Source organism: Vicugna pacos, chromosome 13, assembly GCF_048564905.1.
Source record: "Vicugna pacos chromosome 13, VicPac4, whole genome shotgun sequence".
NCBI classification, from domain to species: domain Eukaryota; kingdom Metazoa; phylum Chordata; class Mammalia; order Artiodactyla; family Camelidae; genus Vicugna; species Vicugna pacos.
The window spans coordinates 16,996,607-17,015,130 of NC_132999.1; the positions used below are offsets into that span (position 1 = coordinate 16,996,607).

An 18,524-nucleotide genomic window follows, 5' to 3' on the forward strand; every position below is an offset into this window, starting at 1 on the left:
TGTTAGCTGGTTTTTCTCTCCTGTTTCTACTTTTGCCTGATTGCCTGGAGTCATGACAAGGATGCGAGATAGGTGGCAGGGGAGCCCTGGGGGGTATGGTTTGAGAAGGAGGCAAAGAAAAATCCTGTGGACTAAGGCTATGTTAGGCCTCGCCTCAGTAGGTTTTGTTTGTTTTTTGCTTTCTTTGGCTGTATCTTCAAGAGATTGTTGCAGTTAATTTATCAAGTGACTGTTCCAAGTAAAAATGTCTCTTCTGCTGAAGCCTTTCATTTCTTCTGCTCTTTTCTTCCATCTCTCCCATCTGATATAATTTAACCAAACCCCTTAGAACTGTAGCAGACAGCTGGAAGGCACACAGCTCTAGAAAGAGAAGGCACCGGAATCTTTGGCAGGCTGCTTGTTCCCTGAACATGCCTCTGCACAGGGCACAGCCTTGGACTGTTACAGTCATTTTCTAATTGGCCTTCTTACCTACGGCCGCTTATCCCAGTAACCCGTCTTCCAGTCCCCAGTGTTATCGTCCTAGAACACTGATCACGTCACTCCCTGTGTGAAGGCCTCTGCAGACTGGCCAAAGTTTACAGAAGGAAGCCCAAATGCTAAGGTGACACAGAATGCCCTTCAGCCTGGGCCTAATCCCCACCTACCTTTTCAACCTTATCTCTCCCTTATCTTCCTACACCAGAGGCACACAGAATCCCTCTTTGTCCCCTGAACAAGTTTTGGTCTTTCAGGCCGCCACACTTTTTCAGAAACTACTGCTAGCAATAACCTCTTCCTGGTTTAAGATCCAAATAAAATGATCTCTCCCCAATAACTTCACTGGTCCTGCAGGTAGCTTCGGTCAACTCTTTCCTCATTGCTTCCTTAACATGTTGCATATAATCTTCTTATAGCACTAATAGCACTGAAATGTAAGGATTTATTCAGGTTCATCAAGAGCAATTTCTAACACTTTTCCCTAACTCCAACTCCTTTTAAATCACCTTTGTTTTTCTGACTTTGGATGAGCAGGTAGAGCTGGTACCAGTAAAATACCTGTTAAATAATAAATTAAAAAGCAAAATTATAGTAGAGCAGGGCATCGGTAAAATTTCCATTAAATAATAAATTAAAAGGCAAAATCATGCCATGTCCAGCCCAAATGTTTAAAAGTGGGAAAAATATATATGCGTACATATATACACACCATTTATATAACATAGACACACATATACTATATATACACATATGTATAATCATTTCAGGAGGGTTTTAATTTTTCCGTATTAAAAAAACTCGTTCAAAATAAAGTCCAAGTAAAAAGAAACAAAAGCACACATTAAGAAATGATGCAATTATTCCATACCAGTTTATTGTAGGTATTGTTTCCAAAAATTTATAGCATAAATAACCTTTCATGTCACAAAATAACTTAGTACAATTTATAATAAAACTTTGAGAATTTAACATCTCATCAAAATACAATAAAATATGGTTTTAAAATAGGATTAACCCTTTCTGCTTTTCTTTGACTTGAGAGCATATGAACCAAAAATACCCACACTACTGCTGCACATTTAAACTTTAACAAAGCATATTTGGTTTACTTAAATGTAACTCAACGATCCTAAATTAATACATAGTTTTGTTTTCCTTCCTGCGTGGTTCTTTGTAATTTTTGTTCCTTTTGACTTGTGTTTCTGTCTCAACACAGCTTCCTTCTTCATTTTTACCTCTTTCCATCTGCAAAGTCATCTATCTCCGGGCTCCCAGAACACGTAGTTGAACTCACTCAGCCGCTTGACATCAGTTTCTGTAATCCTTGCATCAGTGTTGGGAGTAACTGCTTGAGTAACTACAAAGGTATTTCAAAACTTCAGTGCAATTTGGTTCAGTTATTTTCATTCAGATGCCATCACCGTTCAGGGAGATTAATCACTGGAACCCACTGATCCATGTAGCGGCTTTCCCGGCAAAAACAAATAAGTTGACTTAAGGCAGGATCCTTCCACTGTGATGAATGTGGATTCTGGGGACAAATGCAGGAAAATAAATTTACTATTTAAAAAATCAGCATTTCCTAATAATTACACCATTTTTGAGGGGAAGATGCTTGAACATTCTATTACTTTGGCTGTGTGACATGGAGACCAGTTACAACCATAAAAAAATAAAATTTCTTCTAGATAGCTGGGTTTCCTGTAAAACCGTTAAAGGTAATTCTCTACTAAGCTACACTCTGCAAAGTATAAACACATGCAACCCACTGAGCCATATAATGTTTGCATGTTAATATTTATTGTTTTGCATAAGAGTATTATTCACAGGCTTGTGCTACCAAACTTGTATGTGGACAGAGACCTGAGTGAAGCAACTCTGAGAAATACTTCCATGTTGTGCTACCAGGAGGTGAGAGCTGCAGAGCAGTTACCTAGAGTTGCCACCTGTTATCCTCTCAAAAGGGAGAGTAGTATTTTTCAGGAGTAACAGAATAATTAGGCTGCCACTTAACAAGATCAGTCCAAAAGGAGTGAAATCTAAAAGACAAAACGATCACTTTTACCTCTGTAAACACGAGTTATCTACCTACCAAAGGTTTTTACTGGGGGGAAAAAAGCTCCACTGAAAAAAAATGCAAGATTGCAAAGAAAAAATTTCCACATCATTCTCTTAATGTATTTCTAGGGAATTAATAAGGTCTCTCTCCTACACCATTTCTATTTTTAGCTTTGACTGGCGAGAATGAAGCTGACTCCTTAATGAGGGTGAGCCAGGAATTTATTTGGCTTTATCTAATCTGCCCTGCTAAAGGAATTAGTCACGGGAGGTAGTGCAGATGTAGGTAGGGAGTAGCTGGGCTGACAATGCTGACTCACAAGGATCTCTTCCGCTTCTGGCAGCCTCCAACGTGCTTAGACATGTTCTGTACCAGAGAAAATCCCGGTGATGAAACTAGCACATCTCGGCTGAAAGTCCAGCTACTCTTTTAATGGGGCAAAGGCGCCCAACTCTTGACCCCCACCCATCCCAGATCCGCAGTCAGCCGACTCTCAGCTCTTGTCGACTTCCTGCCAGGACTCTAACCCCGACCTGCCCGCAGTCCCCTTCTCCCTTACCGTCACCAGCACGCAGTGCAGGTCCGGGGGCTGCTCGGCGCCCTCGCTCGCCGCGGGGCCCGCGTCGGTCTCCAGGAGCAGGAGCTCCGCCAGCCGGCCCGGGTTGCTGACGCGCAGGATGTCGATGTCGTTCTCGCAGCAGAACGCCTGGATCAGGGTGAAGTGGATCTGCAGAGCCACGTCCCTGTCGTCGTCCTCGTCCGCCGCCAGCAGACACAGCACCACGTTATCGGGGTCGCTGAGGGCAGGGGCGGGGCTGGTGAGCCCAAAGGCCCAACTCGCCGCGTGGGCGCCCGCACCCCCGCCCCCCACCGCTGCCCGGGTCCCCGGGGTCGTGCCCCAGCCCGCTCGCTGTCCCTGAGACAGGCAGCCGAGGGGCAGATGGAAAACAGCAGCAAGCGGCGCTGCACCGCGAGGAGCGCCCCGCAAAGGCGACCTCCCCGGGCCAGGGCGGTTAGTGGAGCCGCGAGGGACACGTTGGGGTCCCACTTACACATTGAGCAGTTTGGCCGCCTCGTACACCCCGACGGTGATGGTGCGCTGACTCAGGGCTTTGCTGAGCACTTCCTCGAGGGCATCCCCCACCTTATCCATCCTACACGCAGACAGAGCAAGGGGGTCCCGTCAGCCCGAGGCCCCTCCGAACCGTCGTCGCCCCCTCGCCCTGCACCGCGACCCTCTCTCCCGAGGGCACGCGCCACCGCGCACCTGGGCCTTCTGCAAACCCCGGGCTCCCCCAGCTGTCACTTCCATGACCTCTCGCACGTCCAGAGGCCGCGCGTCCTGTGGGAAGCCCCGAGAGTGTCACCCGCCACCCTTTCCCGAGGGCAGGAGCCGCGAGGGTAGGAGCCGCAGGGGCAAGGATGGTCACTTCTGCCCTTTGCAAAGTCTCGGAGGGGCTCGACCAGGCACGCTCTTTCTGGCCACGCGCGCTTCTGAAGTGTCCCCGCCGAGGAAAAAAGAGAGAAGAGGTGCCCTCTGCAAACTTTTAACCGCTCGCTCCAGGGCAAACCGTGCACAGCCTGGCAGCACTGGGGTGCGCGCGGTGGGCAAGCAGGGTTCAAGAAGAGCCTCCGGCCGACCTACCTTTCGGTCTTCTGCTCTCCAGCCGAGAATTCCTCCAAAGTCATATTGCAACTGCAGGTACCCCACAGAGAGAGAGCGGCGTGCGGGCTGCTCCTGCCACCGCGGGTACGCGGGCGCCTGCTCTCTGCACTCCCTCGCAGGCTCTTCCAGCGCCCGCTGCCGCCGCGCCGTCCGCCCCTCCCGCCCAGCTCGCTCGCCCACCGGCTCTCGGCCCCTCCCCGCTTTGCCACAAGCCACGACACCGACACGGCAGCTGCCTCACAGCCACTGAAGGACAAAGGCCCGGCTCGCAGAATTTATTCTGCCACCCACCAGCCAACCACCGCCTGCCTCATTTGCATACGCACAGCCATTGGGCTATGCAAATAAGCCTGCTCCCGATAATTTGACCCCAGCTCCTGGAACCAGGCTGAAAGGAGCGGAAGGGGGAGGAGTCATGCGCAAGGCGCGCCTAGAGGGCGGGGGCAGGACGGGGGTAGGGCGGGGCTAGAAGAGGGCCGGGTTCCCAGTGGACTCTTCCTGAGGGCGGGGTGGGTAGGAGGGGAGGTCTTTGCACTGGCGGGAGTTGAGGGGTGGGAGATGACTTCAGCTTGGGTTGGAGCAGGCTGCTAAGTGTTTCTCTAGTTGGGGCTCATTTTTTAAAAATTTGTTTCATGGCTTTTGTTTTGGGGGGCTTCCATTAAAATCTATTTTCAGGATTAATGCACCCAAGTCTAGTAATTATTAGTAAGCCGGTTACATAAAAAGAGTGTGTCCAGACCTCTGGGGCAAAGTTTACCTCAGAAGTGTTGTTTATGTAAGTCTAGGCAAAGCTGTTTATTAGTAGTAGTATTATTTTGGTGCCCTGATGGCTGGTTTGATTTATTTTTGGAAGGTTGCAAGGGTTGGAAGCTCAAAAAAGAAAAATCAACACATTTGTGTTTGGTAGTGGCAGGGAACCAAGATTCTGTGGAATCTTTTCCACAGAAAGCAGCAAGGCTTCCCACCTGCCCAGGGTAACTCTGGAAAATCGTGTTCAGGAGGAGCTGGTTACCACACATGTGTATCCTAGCCTTACAACTCCAATTCTCCTTCCTCAGAGTCTTTCCCAAAGGAGAATCCTTCTGCAGGGCACTAGCTAAGAGACAAATGTCTGACACCCACACAAGCTACACATCTAAATTCAAAAAGCCCTCAACTTCCTTTCATAAGGCAAGCAAGTATGTCACTATCTTCCACAGGGAGCCTGTGATCTCACTGTGAATTATTGATGTTAGATGCTGAATCATGAAGCTGCTGCTACAGGACCTTTTAGTCATATGCTAAAATTTCACCTTTGAGATAATGGCAATCTGTGGGTGGAAAGAAAGCAGCAGTTATACACTTTTGAAAAGCAAACTTGAATGTATAGACTTTCACTGAACAGGTTGAGGGTACTTTACTTTGCTTTATGAGTTTATGCAATAAATGCAAAAGTATGTGTTAAACCTACTGAAGCCACCAAAAGTGGTGAAAATGCTCCCATATGCTTGCATTCAAAACCATACCTGCATTATTAACATCACCGTTCAGACAAAGGTCACAGAAGTAATTTTTTGCCAAGCTACACATGAGTTTTTGCACCCGTATGTTTGTGTCATTCTAGACAAAATATTCTCCAGTTCTCTTGCTCTTAATAATAGTAGAAAAGGAAAATGTTAGGTAGGTTTTCTGGTTCATTTATTTGCGCTGCCATTTTGCACTTAATCCCTAACTGCTTTGTCAGCAAGGGACAATAAGTAAAGGAATGGTGCTGACCAATGTATAATATACCCAGGCGTGTAAGGTATATTTCATTTCTATACCTTAAATTCTCACATGGAGTGTCTTTGTTGAAGAATTCCTTTAGATTGAAATTTAGGCAGGAGCTGAAGCACTTTCAGATCTGCAAACAAAATCTGAATTATGCAATCTGGCCTGAGTCATCATCTCGAGATTGTTGAACTGTGTTCCATGAACTCCAAGGTTCTATCTACTAGGTATTTCTTCAAAGGTTTTTAGAAGAAAGTGTGATCACAGCAAGCTGACACAAAATTAGGGAAATGAGTGAGTTTCTTGACAGCAGGGGCTGTGACTTCATCAACTTGGTGTTCTTGGCACCTAGCACAATTTCTGCATTTCGTAGAAACACAGTCAGTGTTCATTGAGTTGACTAGAATTGAGAGTTGAATAAGATCCCAGAATCCTGCAGTCCTTTGCAATGCATGAATTCTCTCAATATATTTCACATTTAACTCTACTTCCAAAAAACTTCTTTGATGTCCTACAATATACCAAGAATTGTACAGTTTCTGGTCCTTTGCCTTTAAAGTACTTGTCTAATTGCTATATCCATGCTTGAACTGGATTTGGGGACAAAATAGTATGCACTGTCATCAGCCAGCTATGCTGAGAGTCCCATGACTTTAGTCATCTGAACGGAAACTGTAGGACAGTAGAACCCGCCTATTGTTATGCCAATTCAAATGAACCACAGCCCTAGTAATGCCCCACCCAGGTCAACTATATGCAGTAAAAATTCAGTATAAAAGGATTACCTCTTAATATCAGCCTAGTCCCCTACTCAAAAACTATATTGCATTCTATATTGGGTCTCATGGGAAAGTGATTTGTTCAAGTATTATGGGGTTGTTCTCTGTGAGATAAGCCTAGTCTTCCAGTATGCAAAAATACTCATTTGTCATACTTTCTGACTCAGCTATGTTACATCGTTTTGCCTCATTGCTGAGTCTATCTACGATGTTTCATTAGTGATTATTTTCAAAGCTGGTGTTTCCAACTGGAAGTAGAAGCTGCATTTAGCTACAGCTAGATTGCAGTTATACATTAGGTTGATCGTAGATGATACGGTTCCCAGATGTTTATTAGTCCTGGAGGAGGATGGTACAAATTATCAGAGGAATATCCCTAGATATATAGATATATAATATATGTGTGTGTATATACATATGTGTATCTTAAAAAATAACTCCAACATGTAAAATCATTTTTAAAACTACACCAGGTACTTTAACGGCACAGGACTGGAATGAACTTCCAGTAATATTTGTAAGGATGCTAACCGGTTATATTTGGAAATCAGATGAAAATATGTACTCAAGAATTGTTAAATTATTTTAACACTGCTACCTGCTTTGCACATTGAGTCTTTTTGATCCATTTCTTTCCTTTTCTTTTTATTGGAGTAACTGGGGATTGAACCCAGGACCTCATGCATGCTAAGCATGAGCTCTACCACTCAGCTATGGAGAAAAAGGAACCCTTGTCTACTGTTGGTGGGAATGTAATTTGGTGCAGCCATTATAGAAAACAGTATGGAGATTTCTTAGAAAACTGAAAATAGACTTACCCTATGATCCAGCAATCTCACTCCTGGGCATATAGCTGGAGGAAAATCTAATTGAAAAGATATATGCACCCCAGTGTTTATAGCAGCATTGTTTACAATAACAAAGACAGAGAAACAACCTAAATGTCAATCAACAGATAACTGGATAAAGAAGTTGTGGGGGATATATATATATATATATATATATATATATCATATGTATATGATGGAATACTACTCAGCCATAAAAAAGAATAAAATAATGCTATTTGCAGCAACATAGATGGACCTGGGGATTGTCATACTAAGAGAAGTAAGCCAGAAAGAGAAAGAAAAATATCATATTATATCACTTATATGTGGAATCTTAAAAAAAGAGACATGAATGAGCTTATTTATAAAACAGAGACAGACTCACAGACATAGAAAATAAACTATGGTTACCAGGAGGAAAGAGGGTAGGGAGGGATAAATTGGGAGTTCAGGATTTGCAGATATTAACTACTATATATAAAATAGATTAACAACAAAGTCCTTCTTTACAGCACAGGAAACTATATTCAATAGCTTGTAATGACCTATAATGAAAAAGAGTATGAAAAGGAATATATATATGTATAAGAATAAATCAATTACTGTGCTGTACACCAGAAATCCAGAAATTAACACAGCATTATAAATTGACTGTACTTCAAAAAAGTCTTTTTGATATTTTCTTCACTTTTATCATACATATATTCCTATAATGGTTCTACACTGTAGAATGATATCTTTTCTTTCTTTCAAAAATTAGTCAGTCCTTTAACATCTGAAAGACATATGATGCTTTATGTTTCACTATTAGACAGATCATTGTTCACGTTAAGAAGATCGATTAGCCTATAACAAATGTATTTAACACCTACCTAGAACTATATTATATTTTATTGTTAAAAATCATAAGATTCCTAATGTATTTTTTGTGTAAACTTGGTATAGTTTCTAAAGGCAGGCTCTAAATTCTCCCCCCACCCCCACCACTTTTTTTTTCCCAGAGAAGATCATTCAAACAAGATATACTTTATACATAAAATATATCACTTCTTAGGATCAATATTTCCATTTGAATCTAATATAAATGTTTAGTTTCTTGGACCATCACAGTGTAGGCAAATTCTGAGATGGCCTCAATGATCTCTAACCTCTGATGTTAAGCTCTGTGTTATTCTTATCCCTTGAGTGTGGGCAGAACCTGTCCCTGGCTTCTAGCCAATAGAGTATGGCAGTGCTGTTGGGCTATCACACCCATAATTATGTTTCAGTCCCTGACAAAGGTGAAAGGATTTTGCAGGTATAACTAAGGTCCCTTTTTAGTTGACTTTGAGTTAATTAAAAAGGAGATTAAGCTAGGTGGGCCTGATCGAATCAGGTGAGCTCTTTAGAAGCAGGCCTATGTTTTCTCTGAAGAGAGTGGAAACATTAGAGGCTTTCTTTCTCCATTGCTGGTTTGAAGAGGCAAACTTCCTCATTTCAACAGCTGCAAGGACCACCCACATCCAGTCCATCAACAACTGGAGGGAGCTTGGAAGTAGATCCTTCCCTACTCAAGCCTTCAGATGAGAAGGTAGCCTGGGCAACACTGACTTTAGCCTTGTAAGACCCTAAGAGGAGAACCCAGCTAAGCCATGCCCAAACTTCTGACCGACAGAAGGTGTGAGATAATAAATATGTTTTTTTAAACCATTAAGTTTGCAGTATTTTGTTACGTAGCATCAAAACTTCATATAGTACCCTTAATGCCATCTTGTTGTGTGTGCAGTAAATTCTTACCCTATGGAAATTTCCTTCAGCTGTCACTATTCATGGCAATGGAGTCATCATGTTGCTTTGAGCTTTAAGCTAACCCCCTGTGTTGCCACCCGCTGCTCACATGTCACCAGCTGTGCAGCAGCCAGCCAGTTAAGGTGTCAAATGAAAAGACTTGCTAGGACACTTTTCAAGGACCTCCCTCGCCCCATTTCCCCACCTCTCGGCTGGGTTGAGTGTGGGTCAGAAGGTTTCTGTCGCAGTAGGAATGTTCTCTCTGTGAATGTCTCCGCTTGGTGGACTAATCAAAGGTGAGAATGTAGGTGGTCTGGGTTGGTAGTTGGCCATTGGTATTTTGTTCTGGCACTTTGACCAGGTTTCTGAATTTTCTATCTCTGAAATAGAAGAAGTGATTCTTTTCACCATCCACTTCATTGTAAAATTTTCTTCTTCCTAACTCTTAACAGCTTAGTCCTTCTCTGTCTACACTCACTCTCTTGGTGACCTCATGGAGTCTCATAGCCTTAAATATTTATAAGCTAATGACTCCCCAGTATCCTTCCAATCTGGTCAGTCATCTCTTCTGAACCTCAGGCTTACTCACAATCTCTGGCTCAATGCACAATAAGCATCTCAAATTTAGAATGACAAAGTTGGCCTCCTGATTGTCCTCCTCTAGGTCAATGGCAACTCCATTCTTCCCATTGCTCAGCCCCTGAGCCATGGTATCATCCTTGACTTCCTTTCTTCACCACCCACATCCAGTCCATCAGCAAACCCTATCAGTTTACTTCAAAATGTAAAATAATCCAACCATTTCTCAGGGCTGCCACCACCACCACCATCATCTCCCACCTGGACAGCTGCAACAACTATTTTCCCTCTCTCTGCTTTCACCCCTCCTCTGCTCACCTCCAGCAGCCAAAGTAAGTCTAGACAAAGCAAGTCAAATCCCAGCCACGGCTCCAACCCAAACTTACCAATGGCTCTTCTTTTCACTTAGAGTCAAAGCCAAGTCCTCACTAAGGTTTAAAAGATCCTACAAAAATCTATTCACTGTGATGAAAATGTTCCAATAGTAATGGTGGTGATAATTGCACAACTGTATTAATATATTAAAAACCACTGAATAGTACATGTAGGGTGAATTGTAGAGAATGGGAATTATATCTCTATTAAGCAGTTATTTAAGAAATATTGAATGCCTACTCCAATCTCATCTTTTATTACTCTTCCCCATGCCCATTCCTCTCAAGCCAGATGGGCCTTTCTTTTGCCTCAGGGCCTTTGCACTGACTGCAAGCCAGAAATATTCTTTCTCCAGATCACCACAAAGCTCTCTCCCTTCGAGTTCTCTTCGCAGTGAGGCCTACCCTGTTCACTCCTGGCATTGCAGATCCCCTAGACCCTGTTCTCTCTCTTTAAAAACTTTCTAAGATACATATTATACTTGTCTTATATATTGTCTTTATTATCCGGTTCCTCTCTCTTGCCCACTCTACTCCCTAAGTATAAGTTCAATGGAGTAGAATTTGTTCTGTTCACTGTTTGATCCCTAAGTAGTTAGAATAGTGCATTGCACAGAGTATACCCTTAATAAATATTTATTGAATCAGATATTGTTGAATTAATAAGTTATACAGATTTAAAGTTGTAAATAATGAGCTGGAACATAAAGCTATACATTTTCTTATATATTAGAAACCATTTTTGATTGAATCCTAGTTCTATTGGTTGTACTGTTTTAATTACAGAGGGTTGTGCACCCTTATCTACATTTTATGTTCTTCTTCATACACCCTTCACCCCACCCGAATGATTTTTTTATTCTTTTTTTTTTTTAATGAAAGTACTGGGAATTGAACCCAGGACCTCATGCATGCTAAGCATGCACTCTACCACTGAGCTATTACCCTCCCCTGCAATGATTTTTCAAATATTTTTTTCAGGAGCTATAAACTGGCCCGTTCTGTAACTAAGGATTTGTGACCTCTATCAATCTGTAGTGTATACATGTATAAAACCCAATAGATTAAAAGGTGCTTAATTGCCAAGCTTCAAGTCTTGTTCTTTCAGTGTAGCATAAACAGATTATAATGAGGAGGAAAACAACCTTGAAAGGTTTTATGAAGGTGAGTTTTGAAGTAGGAGATTTAAAAGAGCAGAGATAGGGTGTTTTGTTATATAAGCAACATACAAGAAACACAAATAGAGATGAAATTAAAGGCACTGAGTAATATTTAGGAGACTGCAAACAAAAGAGATAAGGTGTAAAGGAAAATAAGAGCCATCTTTATTTCTGTCTGAACTTTTGCCTCTTTCTCTGGCTTTAGTGCTTGTAAGCATTTAATCTCTATTCACTGGACATTTCTGCCAGTAGAACTTCTACTCTGAAATTGCTTGTAAGATCTATTCTGTGAATAACATGCATTCTTATATTTTGCTTTGGGCCTCCTTTACTTTGGCAGTGGAATGTCAGTCTCAAGGTCTGGAAGATATTAAATATTAAAAAAGGACAATTTACGATTAAACCCTGTAAGACTCTGATCTTTTGAAGAGCGTCTAGGACACGGTCTTTTGAAGCACCCATTTCTGGATGGCTGCTCTGGGAGGCTGTCTGACAGTCCTCTGGCTACTGTTTGACTTTATATTGTAAAGGTCTAAAGTAGCCTCATTTTTAGTAACCGAAGAATGCAGTGAGCAGACTGTTATCTGACTGTCCATTATGAACACTTTACTCCTGTGCTTCGTGGACCATATCAGTTTGTGGCAAAGTGATGGATTGTGTTTAACATTCTGTTGTTGACCTATAAGGATTTTTGCCATATGCTCTAGCTCATCCCCTTAAGACATAGGAGGAGAAGGGCCTATTAGTATCGCTGGCCACTAAGCAGAAATGTGTCAGGGATTTTGCTTTCTCAGCTGGAACATCACCCTTGGTAAGGCATCCTCCCTATTTTGAAAAAGATTCACCATCAAATGCAAGAATGCCTGTCTATAGATTCATTTGACTCTTTATAGTTTGTGTCTGTATCTTAGGGATGTTTTGAAATGATGCTGTAAAACTAAGATCTATATGGCTACTTTGTGTGCACAGCCAGCTTGATAAATCTAAACTGATGTCCTTCTAAGAATGTGGATTGAATAATGCCCGATCTTAAGATTGTTTACCCATTTCATACCTCGGTTACCTCATTTGTCCAGTGTGTATATATATATATATATATATATATATATATACACACTTGTTATGTAGCATCAAAACCTCATATAGTACCCTTAATGCCATCTTGTTGTGTCTGCAGTATTTAATGCCATCTTGTTGTGTATGCAGTAAATTCTTACTCTATGGAAATTTCCTTCAGCTGTCACTATTCATGGCAATATATGTGTACACTTGACAAATATATATATATATATATATATATATATATATATATACACACACACACACACACACACATATATATATGAAGAGAACTCTCTTTCCCCAAAAGAAATAGTAGGCATAATCCCACATATAGATAAATAAAAGCAAAAGTATCCTGGCTGAAGTGGCCAGGTGGGTGTAGGGGTGGGGCTGAGGGACAGGGGGCTGCAGGGTTTGAGACACACATTGGTCACAACTGGAAACTGAAAAGCTTGTCCTGTAAGACATTTCCAGCTCTACCATTTTTTTTTGCTAAATAATTTTGTTATTCTAATAATTATTCTATACTTTTCAGCAGCCATCACAAAACTTTTACTATCTTATTTTACCACAAAAAAGTTATTTTTCTGAGCCTAAAAAGTTTAATCACCAGATAATCTGTCTACAGAATTAAAAACATATTCCTATTCCTCTTCTCTGGTATCAATTTTTTAAAAATCTCAATCCATTTCAGCAGGTTAGTAGAGATTATGTTACAGCTTGCCTTATTAACCTTAACATATTGCCTAGTTACCAAATGCTATGGAGTATGATTTGGCACTGTGTCTTAATAAACAGGTCGCACCTGGGAGTTAGTGGGAACTCTCCCATCTGAGAAGCAACAGCTATAACAGATGGTAAAACGACTGAAAACCAGGTGGGGTCATTGTTTAATGACCATCTGAATTAAGTTTGGTTAATTTGGCATGTCTCTCATTATCCCTAGCAACTGGACCCTCCACTCCATTTTATAAGTTTGGGTTTATATCTTTTACATAAACTATCAAAACAAGTCCATCTGTGATCTTGAAGCTATATGCGTCTCAAATCCAGCCACAGTGTAAATCCTGATGTCTTTGGGTCTAGCTGTGAGGAGCCTTCCAACGCAGGCTTTTGTCAGTACTCTGCAACTAACTTTTTCTCAAGTGACTTCTCATCATCCATGACATGGATAAATATCCCTTCACTCCTTTCAGAGTTGGTTTTTTTTTTTTTAACTAATGAAAGTCCTTTTAACCTAAAACACTTACTAGCAAGAATTTTCAAGAATCTGAGATGTCAGCGGGGAGGGTGTAGTTCAAGCAGTAGAGTACATGCTTAGTGTGCACAAGGTCCTGGGTTCCTTCCCCACTACCTCCTCTAAAAATAAATAAACAAATAAACTTAATTACCTCCCCTCACTGGGGGAAAAAAGAAAAAGAAACCGTGATATCAAATTTTCAACCCACATGTAACCCTTTAGTATTTCTCCTAAAATCTGTATGCAGCAGATGTTGGCTTCTGGGATGTTTCAGAAGATTTCTAACTAGACTTGTGATTTAATAATAAAAGCAGCTAATTTGTTAAATGCTTATCATATGCTTGGAACTTTTTATTTATATGACATCACTTGACTCCCACGACCATCTTTGAGGTGGACACTATAATCTTCATGCTATTGCTTGAGGGGGGAGGGTATAGGTCCGTGGTAGTGTACATGCTTAGTATGCACAAGGTCCTCAATCCCCAGTACCTCCACTTAAAAAAAAATTAAGATTCATGTTATTGCTGAAGAAGTGGTGGCCTATTGGAGAGGTTAAGCTAGTTACCAGCACAAAGGACCCATAGCTAAGTGGCAAAGCCAGGATGCAGATGCACATTTGACTCCAGATCTCACCTTCACCGCAGATGATCGTCCTCTAGGACAGTTGGAGTTCACGCAGCCCCACAGCATAGTACTTAGAGTGCAGACTCTCGAGGCAGGCTTGGGCAAATCACTTAACCTCTCTTATCTCTTTCCTAAGTAATAATAGTACCTATCTCATCAGTTTGTTATGATGAAGTGAGATAATATAAGTACACACTTACAGAGCATGGCACATAGAATGCCATGAGTGTTAATTGTATGACACCCATTTTCCAATTCTTTCATCTAAATAAAATATTTTATTTTCATTTTCTCTAACATTTGGGGCATCCTTGCTGGTGATAGAAGTACTGGGCTTCCCTGTCTTCACCTAATTTTGTGAAAAATCCCCCTGAATTTTCATACAGCCACAGATGAATCCAGTATACGTGTTCCCTTCTCTAAATACAGATGAAGAAAACTTCCCCTATTTGTGCACTTTAGATCTTTGTGCAGTTTTGATAGCCTGAATGATGTAGTTCTGCATACTAAGGAACAGGGCTTGATGTTCTTGAAACCTTTCTCGTGTGTGAGTGTGTGTGTGTGTGTGTGTGTGTGTGTTTTAATACAGAACAATGCGTTTCCCAAACTGTAGAATACCCTTAATGTTTCTTTTATCCTCTGAGAGCTTCCTGTATTTGTGAACTCCTTTCAAATCAGCAACTACAGCCTCAACATCTGGGTCCTCCCTGCTGTAGGGAACATAAATTAACTGGTCGCGTTCTGTAAATGTTATGAGCGAGAGCTGGGGGAGCACACAGAGCCAGGTCAGGGTGCTTTCAGTATCTAGCAGCTGGTCCCAATGTAGTGCCTCAGAACTGGTTTTAGCTGACGTCAGATAACGCTGATGTGCACCAGATTGGCTTGTAGTACCAGTAAAGCTGATCCCTCCCACTTCCCCTACTGCCCCTGTGCTTGCCAGAATGCTGGAGACCATTATGAACTCACAGTTGTCATTTGATCTCCATCTGGCTGCTGTCACTAAAGCTGCCTTTTATCGCTTGCCAGAAGTGTAAAGCTAAAGACATTTCTCTTTCTCACAGATCTTTGCTTCTAGTCCGTACTTTTCTAATTTTCTGGGTAGTTTCAAATAATTCTTCTGTCTGAGTCTGTGTGCCACCATCAGGAAACTAACAAAGGACACGCTAGAATATTTACCCAGATGTCTTCTTGGTGAACTAGATTTAGCAATAGATTTTTAGGAAGTGTTAGAGGTGGGCTGTGGTTTTGTTGACTTCAAATATTATGCCTTAAGTTTGATGTGGTTTGAATGTCTGATATAAATGTGAGATTTGCGTGTGTGATCTCATGCTGTGGTAAATTTTATGGAGCTGTAGATCACAGCAGTCTAGCCATACAATTATAGGGGTCCCTGTACTGGATTAGAATCTACACAAATTAAACAATAAATATAAGGGTAACATGCCATAAATTGGATCTTGTAACAGCTTAATAATCTGAGGAAGACAGAAGAATCGATTTGGAGGTGATGTTTAATGTACTTAGTCACTAGACTGTTCTCAGTTAAAGCTGATCATAAATCTGGAAACAGCTTAAAGATTTACTGTTAGTGATCATCTGGTAGTCAAGATTTAGCAATCTTAGCACCGCAGTCTGAAGATCATTCTTGGTCAAGAAACCACTCTAGGGATGGCATTTCACATTCAGCCAGTATTATTGTTGGTGATGATGATGGAATATCATAGGCTTTAAAAGTTTTGGAAACAAATTTAGGATCCTGATTTTTACTTAGCTTAGCAAATTAATACTGTAAGAAGTAATTATAAAGAAACTTTAATGTATGTTCTCAGTGTACTGATTATCAAAAAAAATTAGAAGGCACTACAGTCTCTTTTTTGGGGGGAGGGGGTGCTAGGAAAGGTAATTAGGTGTATTTAATTTTAGAGAAGTTAACCAGGGATTGAACCCAGGATCTTGTGCTTGCTAAATACGCACTCTACTGCTTGAGCTATACCCTCCCCGCCACTACATTCTGTATGAATCCATATTGTGTGTTTGTGTGTAAAAAATAAAATAATTTGGGAGGACAAACATGACAATGTAAACAACGTTCCTCTTTGAGTGATGGGATTACAGGTCATTTTGATTTTCTTATTTTTGCGTACTTTTATTTGATAGTGTTTCATATAATAAGTATATGTTACTTTTAAAAAGTATTTTTAAAAGGAGAAAAAAGTATTTTTAATAGAAGTAGATTTATCTTCAGTGAAAGACATGGATCATACGATTTGATGCATTTTGGCAAATGTATACACTCACACAACCCAATTGAAATATAATCTCAATAATGATATAAACCAATGAGGATGTATAACCTTGCCATTGCCCCAGAAAGCTGCTCTCTAACCCCTTTCCAGTCAATGCCCACATCCCAAACAACCACTGTTCTGATTTCTAACATACAGGTGTGCCTATCACTTGTTAATTAAAATACACAGCACAGTTGTTTTTGTTTTGTTTTTAAAGAAATTTCTCGGTAAACTGAGATAGGACCAAAAAAAAAAAAAAACTTGAAACAGTTCCCTGCCTTCAAGTATCTTACCTTGTCCATGAGGAGGTGAGAAAAATAACAGAGCAAGAGCTTAGGAGAGAGAATTTAAGAGCTAAATCATGTAGCTCAGGAAAACTCAAAGAAGAGCAAGATTATCATATAAGATTTTATAAGATCTTAGATCCGTTATTTCATTTCAGTAGAAAAAGGGAGAAAGTCTATTGGACTATAAGCTCTAAGGGCTCAGGGACTGTTATTTTGTTCACTGTATCCTCACTGCCTTACACACTAACTGCCAGAGGTTCTGACTCAATGAATATTTGTGGACTGAATAAGTGGATACTATTATTCATTTACTCAGTCAACAAATACTTGTTTACTCTTCCAACAAGTATTTATTGACCTCTTACTATACACCATGGATTGTGCTGGACTCTGGACATAGAATGGTAGACCATGGCCCTTGAGAATGGTAGACAGGGCCCCTAACCTCATGCAGCTTTCAATGTGTCTTGTGAGGAAGATGGATATTAACAGGAAAAATGTTAATTAAATGGAAAAAGTGGGAGGTTGAAAAGGAAGGAGCTTGGTGAGCCTGAAGAACTGAGAGAAGGCCAGATCAGTGAGGGGTGAGGAAGCAGGAGGTAGGACATCCGAGTTAGCCAAGGACCAGTCGAGGCAGATGGGACCTTGCTGGTTGTCAGATGGATTTGGGGATTTTATCCCCCAAACAATAGGGAGCCATTGAAGGATTTTAATTTTAATTTTAATTTTAATTATATGTTTCAAAATGTTATTCTGGATCTTGGGCAGGGAGAACAGCTTGGACAAAGGCAAGAGAAGACATAGGAAGACCAGTCAAGAGGCTGCTGTAACAGTGTAAGAGGGATTTCAGGGTCTTGGAGAGGGTAGCTGCAGAGGGAGTGAAAAGAAATGGAGTTAAGACATATTCAGAGAGAGAACTGGGCCTTAACAAATGATTGGCTCTGATGAATATATGAGTAGAGGTGTTAAAAGTGACTCTAGGTCCTGGCATGAGTTAGTTGGGTGATGATGGAACCATTTAATGTTTTTCTCTCAGATTATTATACAGAAGAAGTCAAGCTCATGGACTGACCATGGTGAGGTCAGACCTCTGCTGGGCAGAGCTCAGACCATGTATCTGTAACATGTCCACTGCATACCTAAGGTGCAAAAGTGGTGATTTGGAATGGCTAGTATAGGGCAAAATGGTGATGGTGGAAGGATTTTTATGCCCACAACCTGTTCTCTTGGGCATTTTTTTCTTGATCTTGCCCACACTCCTCCTTTTCTTTCACCCATCCTCACATCCTTGTCAGGTATCTGATAACTCATCCTGACTAAGGTGATTACTGATAATTCTAGCTCTAAGGTGGGGTTGTCTTTTTCCCACCTCCTAGTCCACATACCTTGAGTTTTTGCCTTTTAAGAATAATGGGATGGATATTAGGGAGAGCAAATGGGTCACAGAGCTGGTTATTACAATTAAAATGTCTTAGAAAAATGAGGCTGTCCTTAGCTTCTGTAGACCAGGCCCCCATCCTATTACTCTCTGTTTCCCCCTGTTATTTTCTTCCTTGCCCCTTTTCCAGTATTTTCTT

The 18,524-nt window shown here is 41.3% G+C and overlaps 1 protein-coding gene across 1 annotated transcript; it reads right to left on the reverse strand.

Annotated features, from left to right (window-relative positions):
- Positions 1-1,332: 1,332 nt before the first annotated feature.
- On the reverse strand, positions 1,333-4,506 carry GADD45A (growth arrest and DNA damage inducible alpha). The gene is made up of 4 exons (XM_006205352.3): positions 4,185-4,506; positions 3,592-3,693; positions 3,099-3,336; positions 1,333-2,011 (listed from the first exon to the last, which is right to left on the reverse strand). Exons 1-4 carry the CDS (start codon positions 4,226-4,228, stop codon positions 1,898-1,900), a joined length of 498 nt encoding a protein of 165 aa, XP_006205414.1. The 5' UTR covers positions 4,229-4,506; the 3' UTR covers positions 1,333-1,897.
- Positions 4,507-18,524: the final 14,018 nt, after the last annotated feature.